At 41.2% G+C, this 20,317-nt stretch overlaps 1 protein-coding gene across 1 annotated transcript in view; it reads left to right on the top strand.

Annotated features, from left to right (window-relative positions):
- Positions 1-1,996: 1,996 nt before the first annotated feature.
- The window catches only part of SGCD (sarcoglycan, delta (35kDa dystrophin-associated glycoprotein)), a gene marked incomplete at its 5' end in the record, with an annotated part of 75,050 nt that continues 56,729 nt past the window's right edge, over positions 1,997-20,317 (top strand). The window contains one exon of the mRNA XM_009333545.1: positions 1,997-2,098. Coding sequence (XP_009331820.1) covers positions 1,997-2,098 — 102 coding nt within the window. The remainder of the gene's footprint in view (positions 2,099-20,317) is intronic.

The raw sequence follows: 20,317 nt of genomic DNA, 5'->3' as shown, positions 1-20,317 counted from the left end.
CAGTATGACATGTCCATATTTACTGATCAGTAATTCCTCCAAATTACTACTCCTGCCATCCTGCGGCCTGCATGGCCCTTGGTTTCAATGTCTCTCTCACTGTAATATCAATGCTGTTGCTGTAAGTGCTGATGTGTGTGTCCCTCATTGCAATGTCCTCCCCAAACTGAGCACCAGCTATTGTAGGTTTTGTGATTATTGTGTCCTGCCTTATCTCGGAGGCCCGAGGCATCATATAGCATCATCCTCCTGCTTCTCTAGCCTGGAGAAATGGAAAAAAAAAACGGGTGGAAAGATTCCTTAAGGGGTGTGTTTAAGGATTGTCAGGCCTGTTCTTGACTACCCAGCTCTTGGTCATTTCCCAACCTTAATTTATACATGTGGAGACATAGCTTTTGCTAGCGTCAGTCTCAAGTCCTAGTGATGTCAGTCAATTTTATGCTAAAAGGTATTCTTCAGACCATCTTTTTCTCAGGAAAAAAAAAAAACAACTTACCTCAATCCTTGCAGACTTTGACAATCACCCTGAATCTTAGAAATAATACCTTGCATTTGATGTGTTTTTGATTATACATTTACCTTTGCAGTTCCCTCCCCACACCATGTTTCTTAAACACACACACACACACACCCTTCTAAGCAATTATAGCCTAAATGAACCTAAATCCCTCATCTTAGTAAAAGTTACAACTTTCACAAGTTAAAGGTGAAATATAGTTTGGTCCAATTCTGCTCTGTGCCAATGTATCCGTATACCTGTCTTATTGCATAAAAACTGTAAGAAAAACTTGTATAAAATTTTGACATATATTTTGTTTGCTATTATGGTTTGTCAGATGTTTCATTACATCTTGGACACACATAACTAAACAATTTCTAAAGAAAATGGACTATTTGCAGTCATCTGCTGGAGGCCTGCAGCCAACACTTCACACCATTTGTCAAGAAGGTTTTTGCCATGGAAGCGCAGGGAGCAGTGGGGACAGAGGGAGCCTGGTGCAGGGCTGGAGAGAGGGTCAGGACTGATAGCTGCAACTATGAAATCTGAATGAGAGGACAGAAATGCATGTTACATCAGTCACTTAATGCCTGGCCAATGGACTTTGCAATGGTTGTTTGAAGAGCAGGAGAATGACTCAGGAGACCCAAACATTTGGATATAGAGGTTCAGATTGTTGGAATGTGCTTGGGCAGTGCAAGGAGCAGAGCAAGGACTCCAATCCTGAGCTGGTCATTGTGGGAGAGAAAAGTCAAAGGAGTTTGTCCAAGACAGGAGAGCAGTCTGTTGGAAAGATATTCCTGTTGTGTAGTTGTTTCTCCCAGAGCAAATATTTGCATAAATGTATGTTCCAATAAAGCTGTGTACCATCTTAACAATATCGAAAGCGCAGGAAAGACTGTGAGACTTGAAACTAATCCACAGGTTTCCACATCTTTTTGCTGTAAATGCCGATAGCCCTAAAGAAACCCCACCGAAGAGTCCACATTTTGCAGAGATTTCCCCAAATAACAGGGGTCAAGTTCCCCACCACATTTTTTTGCAATACTCCTACACAGCCAAACCTTATTTTGTCAGTTTAGTGGAATTAATCACATATTCTCTATAGGGAGTTCAGTAGAATTAATCACATAGTCTTTATATGGATTTGCTATGAATGAGAAGGTATATTAATACATAGGCAGCAGGTGAATATTACAGTGAATAGTTTCCTGTTAGCACAGAGCATCACTGCATCTCTTTGAGTAGACATGACTAGCTTAAAAGAACGTCTTTCATCTGTGTAAAAGGTTTACTGGGGGGCATTGCAGATTGCTCTGAATAGCAATTCTTTCACAGAAACAGAGCTAAAAGGATAACACAAGTAATTGCATTCTCTAGTGCCTCCCAGCGCTTTACATGTTCTCCTCTATGGGGAAAAAAAAATCAGCTATTGGCAGCCTGGTGAATTTAGTAATTGTAACTAATGGGGTTGCTTTGTTTTTGTCTGTGTTTTAGGATGGAATGGGGAACCTGAGAATCACAGAAAAGGGTCTAAAGCTCGAAGGAGATTCAGAATTCTTGAAACCTCTCTACGCCAAAGAAATCCGGTCAAGACCAGTAAGTTGTTGGGAAAGGAATAAGCATGTTTCCGTAGCCCTAACTGTAAGAAACCATGAAGTGGCAGGGTGGCATGGTTATCAGATAAATTACTTTGGCCACTCTATACAAATGTAATTTTGGGAGTGAGGCAGTGGGTGTCCTTTGGGTACGTCACCCGGATACTGTATCCTCTGGGCAGTTGCAAGGTTGATACATGTGGGTTTAGTTTGTAGTTAAAATGCTTCCAGGACCTCTGATATTTCCCATTGTTGTTTTGTCTCCTTTTGAGATAAATCATAAACAACACTCAACTGAGAGACCTAATGTTTCCGAGGTAGAGGGGTGGCAGGCAGTTGTGAAATCCAGCTGACATTTAACTAGTTACTCCTTTTCTGCAGAGAGGTGATGCCTTGGCACAAGGACCTGATCTGTTGTTAGCTGGCACAGTAAACCCATATTATGTGCTCGGTCCTATTTCATGTTGTGTTTTAAAAATATGTGCAGTTAAAATTCAGTGCTGCTAGGAGAGACTGCTTGACAAAAATGGCAAGGATGTTAACAGCTGAAAATGAGAAAGAACCCAAGTGTGATTGAAATAGCATTTTCATACAGCACTTCATTGACTGTCGGTGACTTTTGCTCTTTCTAATGCAATCCTTTTTGTCCTGAGCAGCTTTAAAATAACTGAAACGATTATAGAGAGTTTCCAGGATCCTTCTCAGAAGATGTCATCTATCTTGTTTCCTGATCCAAAGTGTTAATTTGAGTCAGATACCAACCTTCCATTTTGATAACAATGGCAGATAGCTAATTAAATGAAGTTAACATCCCTTTATCTCAGCATTTCAGTGGTCTTGTAGAAATTGGAACTTGTAGCATAATCAACACAACATCCAATACAATATCCAATTTAATTATTGAAGGTTGTAACCTCTGTAAGATGGCTAGGAATTGATTTGAACAAGCATAACCGTTTAGGAAGAGAAGTTAATGAGAAAATGTTCATATCTATAAATGTTTTCATCCCTGAATTAAAACAGAACTGCAGAACCTTACATGTCATACACTTTGTAACGTAAAATGTGTGGAAAAGGTGCAGCACTTGGTTTGATAAATAGTCTGACAAATCACTACTTACATTTCTTTTTCTCTAGTTAGATTGCTGGAAATAGTATTTGATTACTAAGAGAACTGAGAACCACTTCTTGCTAGTGGGGAGTTTACTGTTTACATATTACCATATTGATCTATATTTTAATACGGCAGGGGGAACAAAAGGTGTCCCCTTCCTGAGGTTATGAAACTAGTTTCCACACCATTTCCATTACATTGACAGTGTAATGAATGCAAGGAACAAGAAATATAAAGTAAGGCCTTTGTGTGTTTTCCTTGCATTATCCAGCCTCCAGGATTATTTTTGCTGTTAGCCAGAGAAGGATCTAGTTGCAAGCCAGAAGGTCTGATCTACTACAGCCTAGTGAGTTGGAGCATCCCCGCTGGCTTCAGTAGATGCGTCCTGGAAACTGTATTAAGTATAGAGTTACATAAACCATGTGCATAGTTTTTCTGACTTCTCAGTGGAGTTAAACTAGAATAGCCTGTGCTGGCTTTCAGGTTGCTCACGATAATGCTGGAATTACTGTTGGGCTGGGGGCAACAGGGGCAATCCTATTGATTTCAGTCAACTTCTGCTTTCTTGTGCTATGTGTGAATTTGGCCTCTTTTAAGCAAATGAAAGAGTTGCAGTCAATCAAAGGATGAAAGTTACAGAATATTTAAAAATATTATTAAATAATCAACGCTATATTTTTTTAAGGAACAGTAGTATGACCCAGTATTCTCTTGGAGGGAAGTGTACTAGCAATTCCTGAACTTGATGAATATTGCTAAAATAAAGTGCCAAACTCAGCACTCAGTAGTACAGATGAATATCCATACTAATTCCATAGTAATCTTCTCTGGGTTTTCCGAAGTGCATAATGCAGCTTTAAATATGCAAAATGTAACAGAAACAATATGACAAATAACAGTAAAGTGAAGAGCATCCCAGAAATAAGCTGATATATAATATTTTTCATATGTTTAATTAAGCAACCTAAAAGTTGTGTACAGTAATAGATAATGGTTTTATATAAAGCTCAGAAGACTTTCAGATGCTGGCTATTTATAAAGACCTTAATTTAAAAAAAAAATAATAATTTCACTATCATTCTGTGTAGTAGATGAAGGGGCGTTGGTACTGCATGGAAATGGCAGGGGAAGAATCACTTTTTGTGTAAGTGGCCGCAGTCCCGTGACCTCCGTGGAGTGGGTTTTCCCACTCGTGTGTCTCTGCAGTGCTGCTCCCCACGCTGCCCTGCTATGGGCAGAGCTGGGCAATCCCTGCCAAAATATCTCCAAAACATGAATTGTGATAATTCTGGAAAGCCTGAATTTGTCACTGGTGCCTCTTCTCTGCTGCACCCCTTAAGTCCCAGGAAGGTGGTAATTAAAAGTACACACAGACTTGCTTTCCTAGGAGCTGTGCCTTCTGGTTTAAAGATAGTTTTGAATTTCCACTTAAAAGTGGATTCTTCAAATTAATTTGGCAGGGAGGGAAGACCAAGGTTTAGAGAGGAGGAAAAGCCCTCAAAAGTCATCCCAAGAGACTGGCCGTGTGGGAACCTCTGAGCTTCTGTAATTTGTGCCTTAAAGATCTCTAGTAGGTACTGCCCCCTTCATCACCTTCTGGACAGAGTAGTTGCATTTAGCTGTGCTCCTTTTGGAAAGTAACTCATTGCAACTGAAATTACAACCAAGAAGAACTGAATCTGTTGTACTGTGGCATGCAATTGATGACAACCCAACAAAGGCATCTTTCTGGGACTCCCTTCAAAAATGTTAGCAGAAGGATTGGACTGAAGTGGTTCGGTCCCATGCTGGAGAAGTGGCCATTGAAATCACCGATACAAACTGGCTTCTTAAAGCTGCTTCTGTCTGCATCACCGCTGCCTCCTCTGTCAGGAATGACACGCTCCAGGCTCGCTTTCCTTTTCCCTCACCCATTCAAGAGTGACCCCCTCAAATCCCTCTGTCTTCATATAACGAGGGTCTCTGTTCCCGTCGTTTCCCCATCCTAGTCCTGGCTCAGTAATACTCCTTTTGTAGTGCCTCCTGGATTAGGAGCCTATTTCTAAGCATCAGAGCTTACAAATAAACATAAACTTGTTACTGCATGAGCCTAAAGTTTATCTGGAGATTAATGAATAGTAACTGGTGGTAGCAGTGTTTGCACCCTTGTAGTCTTGTTTTAAAGAAATGAGATAGATGCATTCCCTTTTCCAGGAGTGATCAGAGCATCCTAAACTCCCAGCTGAACATATTGCACACTAAACAGTATTTTCCATGCCACTTGCATGGAACATGAGCATCTTGCTGCCTCTAATTAAGAAGTTAACTGGACCATGAAGTATTGCCTGTGTAAATAAAAGTGATTTGTACTTGGTCAAGAAGGTGCATTAGGAACCTTGCATTTCTTTACTTGTACATAAATTATGGAGGTTATTAAAAATTGGAAGGGTCATCTATAAACCCATCTGTAGCTCAGCTGCACTGTCACTCTCAAAATGTAGCTGTCTTTCTAACTGTTGTAATTTATTGTGGACTATCGTGTGAACCATCTGCTTGCTTATAAATCAGACAAACTTTGAAAGTTGCACGCAGCAGCACAAATTGTTAATTTTATGTGCTGGAAAGCAATGGCAACAGTTTTGTGGTCTTCAGTATTCATTGCCTTAATTTGAATAGAAATTTAAAACTGGAAATTTTCCTGCCTTTGTTGAGAAGAGCTGCTAACAAGCAGGTTGCTTAAAACTTACAGTGAGCACAGATTTAGTTTTCTTTAGTGCAGTTGGGGTGTTTTGAAGCTTGCCACATCCAGGTCTGTATGTAACTTAAAAGGGGCAAGACAGAGAACAGGCTATGTGCATTTTCCATTCCAATAACAACAGAAATAAAATCCTGTGCTGTGATTATACAGGAAAATCAAGTTAATTACTTGTCTCAGGAGCTATGTGACAACAAATGAGATGATAATCTCAGCTTTAGGAAGCAGAGAAAGACATTGCTGTGATAGGATTAGGATGGTTTTGCCCTTTTAATGTTCATTTCAAGTGTGTGGTTGCAGATAGAAAAAATAAACCTCAGTTTGCAAATGTTTACACCTGGGATTAAATTTTCTTACCCTGAATCCTTGTAAAGACAAGAGTATGGATTTGCCTGACAAAGATTTTTTGCAGTATAAAGCTCTTGACTGTGGTCCTGCCCATTCAGCTCTCTTGCAGACTCTCCTACTGATGGGTGGGTCTGGGAACACAGATCTAAACATGGACACCAACCCTTCTTGTCTGTCCTCTGCTACCGGGGTGGACTCCAAGCTATTCTGGTGTTGTACAGGTATAAGTGATGGCAAAATTCACTGAACAGATTTTGAGGAGATTTTAAATGTCTTTTAAAAGACATCTCTTAGTGTATTTAGCCGGTTTCATGTTGAAGGTCTGCTTCCCATTATTTTTAATCAACTAAAAAAAGAATTTAAAAGAATCCTATACATCAAAGAAAAAAGCCTGAGGCAAAGTACAGTGTCATTTTTTATTTTCCTTTCTTTGGGTGATGTTAGAGGCCCCTATCCGCCTCCCTGTGGCAATGAATGTCTCACTGAGAGCAACGTGCTCGCTCAGAGCGTTGGAGCAAACCTGGTCTAATTTGAAGCCGTACAAAATAACTAGTGACTACAGTGGAAGAAGGATTAGGCCTGTCATTAAGACTTGGCTGTGATTCTGCAAGGGCATCTGTTTGGCCTAAAAAATTCACAGTTGTGAAACAGGGCTGATAACTGCTATTCCCTTTACTGGTGTTTAGTAAGTTCTCATCAGCATAAAAGCTAGACTAGGAAGTACATAAAATATGCTTGTCTGTACTTTACATTTTCCCCAGTCAGTATTTGAATGATAGAAATTTTAAAGGAAGCTTTTAAGAGTGATAAATAATTATTTTGCCAATGTACTTGTCTCAGTGTGTTCAGATCTGGAAGAAGAGTGGTATAATTTTGAAGCACAGAAGCAGTTCTGTAATGGACGTATTCTTTTGTATTATTTGCTCTGCAGGTCTACCTGCCTCAAAGCTAAAAATGCACACTGAAAAACAATAAACCCTGTATTTGGATTAAACAATGACATGTGCCCACAATGGGGCATACCTGCCTCATAGCCGTAAATACATATTTATGGACAATATACCATACTAATTTGAATTAAAAGGCAACATTCACCCATGAGGAAAGGCAATGCAGATGGCAAGATAATTGCAACTTTGTAGGATGCTCAAACTGTGTGGTAGAAATCTAGCTTTCAGTAAAGGCTCAGATAGATAGCATGAAAGAAGGCTGCTATATTTTGAGGAAGGAGACAGACTAATTCCTTTTCTTTCTTTGTCAGAATTTACAGAGCAATAAAAGGATATTGAATTAGTTCCTGATGATTTGGTCTAGCAAAATGCTTAAGGATTTCAGCACGCTCACTGAAACCATCACAGGGTGGAAATGAAGTTTGTCTCACGGTGCTGCCATCACCTAGCAGTCCCTGTGGACTCCCACCACCTCTTTGGCCATTACTCCTCCCAGCATTTAGCTATTCCCTTCGTGACCGGTTCTCTTCAAAGAGAGGAATCTTCTTTTTTGCACATTAGGATACGAATGAGCCTGTAAGAGCTCCTGGCAGCTCATGGAGATGTTGGTCTCCTGCCTCTGGAGCAGTTCAGCTGCCACTGTGGCTTTGGGTAGAAAAAACTCACGCTATCCAAGGTCGACTTCTGAAGCACGGTACTTCCTCTAACTGCATCTTCATAGCTTACTGCTTCTTGGTTGATTTTTGGCAGCAGATGTTAAAATGTTGTTTAAAAGCCATAATAATTTAAAAAAACCCAAGGTTGCTCATGATGGCCCAGCCAAGAAAAGAAAGCTTCTTGCAGCCATGCCTGGCCATCTCATATTCTCCCTGTAGGGTTTGTTAAGCATTGACTGTGGCACCGCTCCAGATACCTTGTCGTAGGTTCTGTGCCAGTGTGCTTTTGCTATAAATGTCTCTCTCAGTTTGGTCAGTTTGAGTCTTGCTTGCCCAACAGCTATCAACAGAGAGGAGAGCTGGCAGTCAGCGGGACAAACAGTAAAAGTAAACAGAAGTGGCCAAGGAAGTTGCAAAAGGCATCATTTTGGCAGAAGCACCCTCACCTGATGCACAGATATTGTTGCCATCACCATCCAAAGCAGATTTGAGTCCACAAACAGCAGTAGGCTGTGAGCATTCAGTGGGATTTATAAAATTGATACGCTCTCCTCTTAATAATTTTCATTTTTAAACAATAAAATCCAGTGAGCCTACTTCAGACTGAACTTCGGTTGCCCCAGCGCTTTGGGGGCAGTTAGTGGCTCTGTGATATTTCCAGTGTGCTGAAAAGGTGGAAATTTAAGTAAGCTTTACAGCAACTATGAAAACATTTCCCTCTAGCTTCATAGTAAAATTGGCCAGAAGTCTCTCCACTTCGAATTTTGAAGGAAATATTGTAGGCTGGCTGAAGGGGTACTTCCAGTAACACCAGAATTAAATCTTGCTTTGTCTGTTCCCCATTGTTTGTCTAACGAGCTGGTGTTGTGTGCCGCACACTGAGAGCACAACAGGGAACTGAAATATCCCGCCAGCTGCAAAATCAGAGTATCCCAAAGAAGAGCAAGAGAGGAAGCTCTGAAGTAAACAAACTTTTTGAAATAACTCCACAAGTTGCATGTCAAAGCAAAATCTCGTGGAGGCTGCCTATGGCATTTTGAAAAGGATTTCATTAAATGTTGCTAACTTGTCATAAGCTCTCTTAAATGGAAGGGTAATGGCTCATAACATTTGTAAGCTTTTTAATTTCATGCAATATGAGCAGTGTAATCAACACCTATTAAAGTCAATCAGCTGTGCCAAGTGGGCTACCTACCTCGGCTTTTGTCTATATTTTTATCATGGGTACACCTCTGAACTAACTCTGGGAACAACGTGTTTGTACTTTGTTATCGTAACATCAGTGGAGATTTTGTGTCCAGAAAACCCGATGTCGTCATTGCAGAAGTATCTGAACCCATAAGCTGAATAAGCACTTTCTAAGTCAGTGGTTTTCACCTTCTAGGGAGGGAGCTTGGGCCATGGAGTTGATGCGAACTAGTTAACAGCTCCGGAGCTAAACATGAAGGAGATGGAGAATTTCCCAGATGTTCTCCCCATGTGTTTGACTTTTTCCCTTTGACAGGTGAAATTTCTCTGCTTGAGCTGGTTGTGTAAGGAGAGGGGAGCTGTTCAGATCATGTGTTTGTTTTGCTGTTCTGATCCGACTCCCATCTCCTCTTCGTTTTAAACATTTGCAGCTGGACTCTGCCGTCATAAAAACAAGTGATGTGCATCACAGCTCCAAGTGAGCCACTGTGTTAAGGCTGGGTGCTCTGTGATCTCTAAGCTTTTGCATTGCATTTTTGCCGTGATCCCAGAAATTGCTTGCCATTTCAGCTGTGAAGGGGAGGACAGTGGGGCTGAGTTTTCTGGTGGGGCTGTATTTCCATGGAAATGTTGCAAATCAGCTAACATCGTGTTTTCAACTGAGTCACTCAGTTTCAACTCAGTGCCTTGAGACAGGAGTGCAGGCACTAGAAGCTAAAAGAATAGAATAAACGTTTTATTTCATTCATTCCCCCAAAAGGAAAAAGAAAAGACATGGAATTATTGATTTTAAAGTTGAAAGAAAAAATGGCTGAGCTGAATGAATTTGGCAGGCAGTTTCTTGCCTTCCTTGGACACGCACCACTCTTCTAGTGTCTGTTATTTCAGCTTCAGTTTGACATCTTGAATTTGTATGCTACCTCTATGAATTAACTGGGAAGCTGCTGTGAAGCTCATTTTTCCTAATTAGCCATTTATTATGGCCTCTCAGTATTCCTACAGGCTTCTAAACCTTCAGGAGCTGTACATCGACCTTATTTTTCTATGTGTAATCTTACATTAAAAAAAAAAAAGCACAGGGGGTTTACTGGGGGATTCATGAGTGCGGGACACATCAGTCACACCTGCTGATAATAGGATTTCTGTTGCTGACTTGTATCGCTGGACAGGCATTACTGTTAAAAGAGAAGCTCTGCTGGTAGTTGACTACAGCTGACCTGAACCAGCCCGTGGGATTGAACGCATTCATAGAGTAGCCTTGAATTCTCAGTCTGAAACTTGATCCAAATTTCATCTTAACAAGCTGTAGCCTCAGAAAGAAGTAAGCCTTACAAAGCACCTGAAACTGCTCAGGGAAAAGCATGTGCAAGCGTGTGCTGCTGCATTTCTTTCTCTCAAGGGCAAAGGCCTTGAATTTAAGGATTTACTATGTCTAGACATCGCTGCTGACAATCAGGATTCTGGCTGCTTTGGAAAGGCTGAAATATAAAAAAAACTTCTTAATACGAAAAATGAAAAAGGAATAAAACTTTATACGGTATGGATAGAGAGAAGATAGAGACAAATAGACAAAGGAAACACTAAAAGACAAATAGCAAAATCCAGTTGTAAAGAAAAAGAATGTTTTTCTGATATTTCCAAGAAGCCTCAAGAGCAGAGCTTCGTGTCTTCTTATCACAGGACGGCAAACACTTCTGCAACTCTTCTGATGATCTACACTATTTCAGCAGCAAATTTATGTATTTTGTAAGGCAAGCGTTACTTGGCAAGCTGTGCTGTCATTAGGAGGTGCAGGCACACACAACTGGTTTTACAGACAGTTCAGCTTGTGTGTTCTTTGATTTGCAACAGGAAAGGAAAGCCAGACCTTCCAGGTTTCATTTACCTGTTGCTATGCCAGTAATAAGGGTTCCTCTGATTGTTCTGTTTCTAAATGACAAATGTTGGATTTGGAGAAAGAAGAACGCAGGGTAAAACAAAAACAACTCTAAATTTGCTCCTGTTCTTTTAAGGCAAATTGGTTGAGGCTCTTGGGAAAACTGAGTTGCTTCTTTTGAAAGAAAAGGTAAGATTTCTTTGGCTGTTAACATTTCCCTGACTGGAACATCTCTATTTTTGATCTCTGTTTATCTGAGGCCGTGCCTGGCCATCTACTCCCATGTACACCAGCATCTTTCAGGAAGGGACAGTCCCACGCAACTTCTTAATACGAAAAATGAAAAAGGAATAAAACTTTATACGGTATGGATAGAGAGAAGATAGAGACAAATAGACAAAGGAAACACTAAAAGACAAATAGCAAGATCCAGTTGTAAAGAAAAAGAATGTTTTTCTGATATTTCCAAGAAGCCTCAAGAGCAGAGCTTCGTGTCTTCTTATCACAGGACGGCAAACACTTCTGCAACTCTTCTGATGATCTACACTATTTCAGCAGCAAATTTATGTATTTTGTAAGGCAAGCGTTACTTGGCAAGCTGTGCTGTCATTAGGAGGTGCAGGCACACACAACTGGTTTTACAGACAGTTCAGCTTGTGTGTTCTTTGATTTGCAACAGGAAAGGAAAGCCAGACCTTCCAGGTTTCATTTACCTGTTGCTATGCCAGTAATAAGGGTTCCTCTGATTGTTCTGTTTCTAAATGACAAATGTTGGATTTGGAGAAAGAAGAACGCAGGGTAAAACAAAAACAACTAAATTTGCTCCTGTTCTTTTAAGGCAAATTGGTTGAGGCTCTTGGGAAAACTGAGTTGCTTCTTTTGAAAGAAAAGGTAAGATTTCTTTGGCTGTTAACATTTCCCTGACTGGAACATCTCTATTTTTGATCTCTGTTTATCTGAGGCCGTGCCTGGCCATCTACTCCCATGTACACCAGCATCTTTCAGGAAGGGACAGTCCCACGCCAGCGTTAGTGGCACAGCGTTGGAGTGCAGGACACTACTATACGTGTGTGATAAAAATGGCTGTAAATCTAGTCACAGAGATAGGCTTTCTGACTTGTCAGTGAATCATCGATCTAGGCTTCAGTCCAACCAGATATTTAATTATGTGCATAATTTACAGACATAAGTAATTTCATTGACATCAGTAAGGCTATTGGCATGCATAAAGTCAGGCGTACGTTGTGTTCTTTGCTGGATTATGCCCTGTAATTTCTACATATACTGCATGTGTGTGGCAGAGCAAAGCCACAGGCAGGAGTCCATCCCGCTGGTCTCTGTGCAAACATGGAGGCAGACGCAGCCCTTTCCTCCAAAAGGTTTTACGTTGTCAGTGGGTAGACAGAGAGCAGGACTGGAGATAGCGATGAGAGTGAGCAAAGCGGCTTGCTCATTCGCTCCTACAGCAGCTGAGGATTGGTGTGAGGAGTCCTCTGTCCATGTGCATGCTCTTTTTAGTAGATCACATGCCCAAGTATAAAGGAGTATGGTGATAGAGCTGGCAGATATTTTCAAATAAAAGCTGATATGGTAAAAAATTGTCCTTCTTGGGGGAGTGAAGGAATGCAGTTTCCATGATGCCCATTTTTTTGTTTTGTTTCTTTTTTCATTTTTTACTGCAGGCTTTCAGTATAAAATGTCACATGTCCATTGATTTCCTCTTGATTTGCTGTGATTCTGAGTCAAATGAACTTTTTCGGTTTGCTTCCAGTCTGGCCTTAAAAGGTGGGATAATTTTCTGAGGCAGGTTGTACGAAGTACTAACAGGGAGTCTGCTCCTCATTTGTCTCTGAAAGGGAATAATCTATGGAACAGAAAGAAAATTCAAGGTGTTTCAGCTCACAGTATTTCTTCCTTGTTCATCCATCAGGGCACGATCCTTGTTTGCCATCCTTCCATGGAATAGCAGGAGATTCCTCCCTTTCAAACCTTAAATTTTCCCTGAGCAGGAGCGGAGGAAAAGCATCCGTGGCTTTTGTCTTCTCACGGATGAGGTTCCCCAGATAGCGTCAACTGTACAGTGCTGCTGTCATCCAACTTTCCCCAGAAACATCCCTTCTAAGGATAGAGAGACGTCTTCCTTTGGAAAGTCCTTTGTTATGGTCTACAAGGGAAGATTTTATTTAAAGTTTATTTCAAATGCAGCAGTGCTAAAATTTGATTTGTAAATCACTGTCTGTTTATGAAAATGGTGAGTAAATGCATGCCAAGACTTGCACGTTATCTTAGTCAGTGCAGGATACTTTGTTGGATTCTTAATTTGTAGACTAAAACTATGCAGTGAAATTGCTTTTATAACCTAGGCTTTTTCCTTTCTCTTTCTTTCCAGCTACAGCTTGATATTCTGCTTCTAGTTCTTTTTCTCCTTGAGCAAAACAGTATACCGTTCCATTGTCTCTTGATTTAGACAAGGGGTGGATTTGTCATGGGGCATTTAATAAATAAAAGTGGTTAACATCTGAGTTCTGCTTCTCTGCTAAGAAGCCAGCACCAGCTGCAAAAGATTGCCCATGGCACCATGAATGGGTGGCTACTGATTTGGAGAGAAGCGTGCTGTTCACCGAATCATCCGTATCACTCTTCACAGTGCCTGGAAAGTCTTCTTTTCCAAGTACTAATGCAAGCTGAGCCTTCCTCTTGGATGCAATCTGACAGGACTGCAGCCTAAGGCAGCAAAGCTGAAGATGTGTTTTTTCCAATGAGAAGCTTTGTAAGACATCAATATTTAACAGCAGAGAAATAAACAAAATTACAGACAGTCGGGTTGATTGAGGGGAGAAGAGAGGTCATTTGTCTGACAGAACAAGCATATCTCTCCGCAAGGCTTTCAGTTCTTTAGCCAAAAGCTGCTGTCTTTCTTTTGATTAGGTTGATCTGGAAGAGTGTGAACAACTCATCGTTTTTCTTAAAATCATTATTTTTTGAGGTATATTTTGCAGGTTAGAAGTACAAAGTGGACATAGCTGTTCAACACCTTAGAGCAGTTGGTATTTCCCTTTAAGCAGATTCACTGTTGTGTTGTACACGCAGGTGAAGCCACACAGTGAATGGCCAAATAATCCATAATCCAAACGCACACTAATTGCCGTAAAACGTCAAGAGTAAGTGATCAACCTGAACTGATTTAGTGACTTGGTTTCCAAAGGGCCATGGCTGGAAGACAGTGGGCTGATGAGATGAACCTGAACACATTTCCTCTGATGCTTCCTGTGGCTGTGTGTTCAGAGCCTGTGTCCTCCAGGTTTTTGCAGAACATACTTCATTGTTTAAATGAAGTAAAGGCCAGACAGGGCAATGGCACCTATGTTGTCAATGCTGCCGGCTTGAGAAGCACGTCTACTGCACGTCTATTGCATGTCTACTGTTGCTTCAAGCCAAAATATTTTACCTGTATTCTGCTACCTCTTGAAATCCCCCAGCTACTACAAACTGACTTTTGCTATATATGTTTCCTTAAGATCCCAACTGTTATTTATAAATTATGAACCTTGATGTTGGTACACAGCTGGGAGACCAGCAGGCTTTTTGTTTCTCTCTGCAACATTATCTATTATGCAGCATTCTGGCAAGCGTAGCTTAGGTGAAGTAGAAGAAACAGGAACACACAGGCAGGACCCTTCCCGCACCCTTTCCTGGTAGGAGCCACTGGTCGGGTGTCTTCACTGATCAGTTTTGTTCCTCCAGAATTTTGAAAGAACTTCAGGAATAAAGACATTGTGAGGCAAATGCCTTCTGTTTAAAAGTGAAGACAACCAGACAGGCTGAGCCACCCTGCTGATTGCCCAAAGAGTAATTCAGGGTCCTTGGCTTTTATATGCCTCCCTGTGCTCTGTTTTACCTTCACACATCCTAATCTCTTTGGCTGCTTTTGCCATTACCCACCATTTCCCCAAACAACATTCCTGTCTTCTTCCAGGCATGGAAAAAGCATCTGCTGCTCTTTCTGTGAGCCTGACATCTCTTGAAATACCACTCCCCAGCTCCCCAGTGGTGTTAGGGATGTATTTTTGCTTATCAGCCCTGTACCATGGCAATACCCTGTGTTCCTCTCCTCTCTTCCCCCTGAAGCAGATACTCAAGAGTGTCTGTTGAATGGCAGCCGCAAGATACAGTCAAATCCCAACAAAGAGCACCCTACTCCTGCTCATGCAAATTGTCCCACTGATCAGACCTTTGCTGTCATGCTATCTCTGTAGGTACATGTGTTTGGTGTAGCAACATCCAGCATGATTTAGCATCTTTTCCTTCAGATAAATCGAATTTCATGTCACATGCTTAGCTGCATCTGTCATTTTACCTTTGCAAGTGTACTGCTGGCTTGGCTATTAGACGTTCAGCCTCTCCGAGACAGATGGAGGTTTGCAGTTCTTCCTCTCCAAGACGGTTCCTGTCTGACACTAACTCACACATGGACCACTGTGGCACCGTAGGTCAGAGTTTGGCCCCTGTGTTTATTCCTGCGGGGAAGCCTCTGTCTAGTCATGTAGACCACCAGAGCATTCTTCTTAAAGCCAAGTATTGATCATTTCAGCAGAAGAAACAAAGTGGTTAAGTAAAAGCAATTCAAAAACAGTCTGTGCAAATGTTTCTGTGACCCCATAACCCTGTATCATAATTAAAGCAGATCAAATTACTTTGGTATCAGAGCTACAGACGTGGGCCCAGCCTTTCTTTTCTGTCCTTCCCATTTTCCCAGATATGCCCATACAGAGTTAACTGAGTATATTTCTACAGTCAATATTCCCACAACAAGGCCAAAATATGGTTTTCATCAATCATTTTATAGCTGCTTCAAACCTGTCACACCAGTGTATGTGCTTAGAGCAGCTTGGGGGAAAAAAAATGCAGACAAACCACAAATAAAAGCAAAAATTTCAATAGAAAACCTGAATTTTCTATCACCAGGAATGGTCAGATGATCTTTCTTTGTGTCTTGTACAGTGGCAAGTGCACAGTCTCCAGTGAATAAATAATTGGAGATCCGGGAAATGAGATTATTACTCCCATGAAGCTATTGAGAAGGAGAGCATACCGAGCCCTTCAAACCTGTTTCCTGATGCACAGACCCGCATTTGCCTATGGAGCACAGCAAACCTGAAGGACAGGTCTCATAAAGAAGGGCCTTATAATTGCAATAGAAGCTCAGAAACAGAAACACTTTGATTGCAGGAACATGTCCAGGCTGAACCTTGTCATTTCACAGGCCAGATGCATTGGAGAGAACTCCACTGGGTAATCACAGAAGTGAGGATGGCCTTCTGCGTCCTGCCTTCCAGCCGTAACCGTGCTGTAATATAGTTGCTTTTGCAGTGTAATTGCTTTCTCTGCAGGGCTTCTTCCTATTGATTCTGCTTGTGTGGATTTAAATTGTTTGCGGGTTGGAACTAGACTCAAGTTGGTCTGCATCTCCCCTTTTCTGTGCTAGGCAGCTCACGTAACAGTCCTATCTAAGAGACTTTAACGATGTCTAGAAAGCATCGCTCCCTGGCCTGCACGTGTGTATTTGATTTGAGGAAAGAGGCTGGATCAGATAAGTTCAGAACATCGATAAATACGTGTATTTTGTTTGGTGACACTTGTTCAATTTGAATCTTTTTCCCAGGAAGCAGCTTGTGTTGTGTCATTTTTTCAGCGTGCTGTGTAAATGCTCTGCATCTGCAACTGTTGAGGATGGTGCCATCCCATAGCAATGCCATCTGCTCGTTCACAAAGTGCTTTTTGCGTAGACAAAAAATGTGAGGTGTTACTCATAATTAGGCAAATCACATGCTGTGATCTGTGATTGATTTGATTTCTGTTGCTGGCTACCTCGCATATGTCTATGTGTCCATAAGTGTTGTCTACATATCAGCATATGGATGCAGATGAATCAGAGACTCATGAATTCTTTTTCCCAATCCAAACAGATGGAAATGTTTTCCCTTCTTCTTATTAGCAGCAGCTGAATTTCAGTAACACCAGGGGCCTCTGCTAGGATCTTGCCTGTGTTTCGTGGTGTACATGCATACGTAAGTTGGCATGGCCATTTATAATCTAATACAAGAAGTAAGCGATCCATGACATGCAGCAAAGGAAAGTTATAATTTCAAAGCAATGTTCAGGGAGAGCCACGTTATTAGCCTTCTTAGAGAAAAATATCTGGATACATACTTAGCGTTATACAGTGCAGTAACAAAATGCCTAAAAGGGGCTGAGAGTGTTGCAGAACCCAAGTGTCACTGCTGAATCAGACTTCTGGAAAATATTACTGTGCCTTTCTTAGTATTAACCATAAGTACTCTTTCATGTGTATTCACCTCACTAACTGAGCGAGATCCTAATTGTCTCTGGCTGTACTGTGGTCCAAGTAATGCTGATAGGAAGAGAAAGTAACTCAGAAATTACTAGTTCTATATAATTTTAATATTGTCTTCAGATGCCTTTTATAGATAGTGAGGTATGATTTACCAGCAGTTTTAAAAGATGTTTAAGGCAGGCGGTAGGCGTACCAGAAAGGCCATAAAAATGAAAACACATGAACAGAGGTCTGCACACTTGTCTGGACTAAAAGTTACAAGCAGTGGAGTAGCTATATAGTTGGATGATTTAGAATATTTTAAACCCCAGCAGAGCTCTCTTCCTTTCTCTCCCTCTCTCCTATGGCACTGTGCCTATCTGCAGTGTGTTCACTTCAGTAGGAGATCTGTCACCACTGGAGTCTGACCATAACTAGGGTAGCCCGAGGCAGAAAATAGGCTATAACTTAGCACAAATCCATAGTCCCACTGCTAAAAGACCTCCTATAGACAAGGATCAAATCGGTGCAAGCTGCCACTGAGCAGCTACTGCGGTTAGGTATTTCTGCAGAAGAATTCAAGTAAATTGGAATGGTTAGTGAATACTTGGTTGATTTTTACTAGAAGTGGTGATCAATGTGCTGAGAACCTAGGACCGCTGTTCTGTTACAGTTTCTCGAGTCCTGCTTAGTTTGTACGAGGGAGAGCCATTCCCCAGTGATGCAAAGTTAATCATCAGTGCACATTTGATCAACTCTGGTATAACACCTTTGGGTGAACTCTGCAGTGAAGTGCTTGAAGCATTTTCAGAATTATTTGGTCATTTTACAAGTTGTGCTGTTATCTTCATTTCAGATGTGATCTAAGGGTGTCTTGCCAGAGCACTCTGGTACTGAGCATGCTTAATGCATCAGATTTTTTCTGAAGCCAGTAATGCTCAGTTCAGTCCTACCAATACAAAAAGTTTTGTGAATGTGCAGCAGCCTTCAGACATTACAAATCCAGATTTCCCACCCCCATGGATACTGAATAGAACTCCAACATGCATGGTTGCATTTTATTTTTATGTGTATGTCTATTGGTTTCATCATGTCATCTGTGGTTTTCCTCATAAGTCAATGGAGTAAAAAAGAAAAAAGAATGGCAAAGAAGTTGAGGCAGATGTAATGTCTTGGAGGTTTTTTCAGTGTTGTTTTTAATGTCAGCAGACATAGTATAATTTAATTTTCAGAAGAATCTCAGCTGCAAAGCAGCTGATGAGGTGTCTTGAAGAAGCAGCTACTCTCTTGAAGCACTGTGTTCATGAGATTATTACAGGTATTCTTCTAAAGAGAGAAACCCCTAGATTGCCAGAAATAAATCACTTTGAAGCATACAAATGCCCTTGGGTAGCCATCCAAAAGCAGAACCCAGTCATTTAGATCTCACGTCACAGACCTGCCTTCTTCGCACTTTAAAAAAAAAGAGTCAGAGATGTAATTGCTTTAAAGTAGTTGTGGAAAGTTTACCTTCTGTTTCTATTGTTACTAAAATGAACTTCAAGGAATGCCATAAAAGACGGGGGTTTGTGGTATCGGGCATAAAACTCCAACATGTGCACCATCTATGCCATTAAAATGTGTTGAGTGGGACCAGAGTATTTTTTGAGCTTCATGGTACTGTAAAACACATCTTTCTGCAAATGTGACTGTACCTTGTTTGCATAGAAGGGACCTGATTTTTTTTGTTTTAAGCATTTGAATACTTAATGAAATGTCAGAAGTTGGAACTCGGCACGTTGAGTAAGCTCATGATACTACGTTTATGTCTTTGAGTGCCAGTTGCAGGTCAGGGATGTATCAGCTCCAGGTTACATGACCTGGACACATTACACTTATGAAAAGTTTGTTTCCTGGAAGAAGAGGATGCAGACTACATTTTGTTATCTCTGCACTGGACCTGTTGCCTCCTTCCTAAAAGCAATCATCTTTAGACACAAATATAGCACATACTGGGGTATTTTGTAGCATTTGTTTTAATCTGTTTGTTACCAATTCCATTCACGGTTTCCTTTCATTCTGCTATGAAAAGCTTACACTGTCAAATCAGAAGTTTTACTAAAAAAGGGATTTAGTTACATGAACATTATATTCAACTGTTCGAAGGACAAAGTCAAGATCAAAAGAGACTCAGTGATTAAACAACAAAAAGTACGTTCAAATCATATTAAGGGATGTTTTCAATCTAGCACCTAGAGATTTAGCCACATGACTTAAATTTGTCTGCCAGAAGGCTTCTGGGCAAAATCCTGTTCTTGCTGTGGGGAGCTAGATCAGAAACAGGAGGAAGAGCTGTTGGGTTTACTTTTCAAATAGAAGCGGTAATGGTTGGCTTGCAAGTCTGGCCTGAATTCTAGATTTTCTGTTGACGTAGGTGAAGGCCAGGCTGCCGTTCCAAGCAGGATCTTAGGGACAGGGTTCACTAGATACTCCCATGTTTGTCGTCTTCACGGCTAAAGATAGATGCTGTCCAGTGTTTTGTCTGTTTGTTTTTCAGGAGGTGCGTGACGTCTGTACAATGTTCTGGTGAGGTTTGCTGTGATTCATGGCAGTGCCAGTTGCTTGATCTCTGCAGCATCTGTTACCAATCCTGAAGTTTTTTTACCCGATTGTTTCCTCCCAACTCTGTTTTATGGGGACAGCTCTGAGCTTTTCCAGCATCAGACACTCCACAAAGGAGTTTCTGTTCCCAAGGCAGGAGTGGGGGAAAGAAATGCACACTCGGGGTCAGGCCTGGTGTTCTTGACTGTGTGCTCACAGCATGTTCTGGAGATCTTCATGGTTAGGACACTCTGCGTTTAGTGTCATGCAGTGAGGGTATTACTGGTGCTTCCCTTTGAAGGATGAGCAAGTCATACAAGAACATGGAAAACTGGGTCAGCGATACTAATTTAAGCACATCTGTGTCAACCGACAAAAAATGACAGAGTAATGGTTAAAAAGTCAGCTTTCCCGGTAGGTCTCAGGTCATGCCTGACAAC

The sequence above is a fragment of the Pygoscelis adeliae genome, unplaced genomic scaffold, assembly GCF_000699105.1.
Source record: "Pygoscelis adeliae isolate BGI_AS28 unplaced genomic scaffold, ASM69910v1 Scaffold431, whole genome shotgun sequence".
Taxonomy (NCBI): Eukaryota; Metazoa; Chordata; class Aves; order Sphenisciformes; family Spheniscidae; genus Pygoscelis; species Pygoscelis adeliae.
The sequence above is the reverse complement of the archived record's forward strand: the minus strand, read 5'-3'. Positions and strand labels throughout refer to the sequence as shown.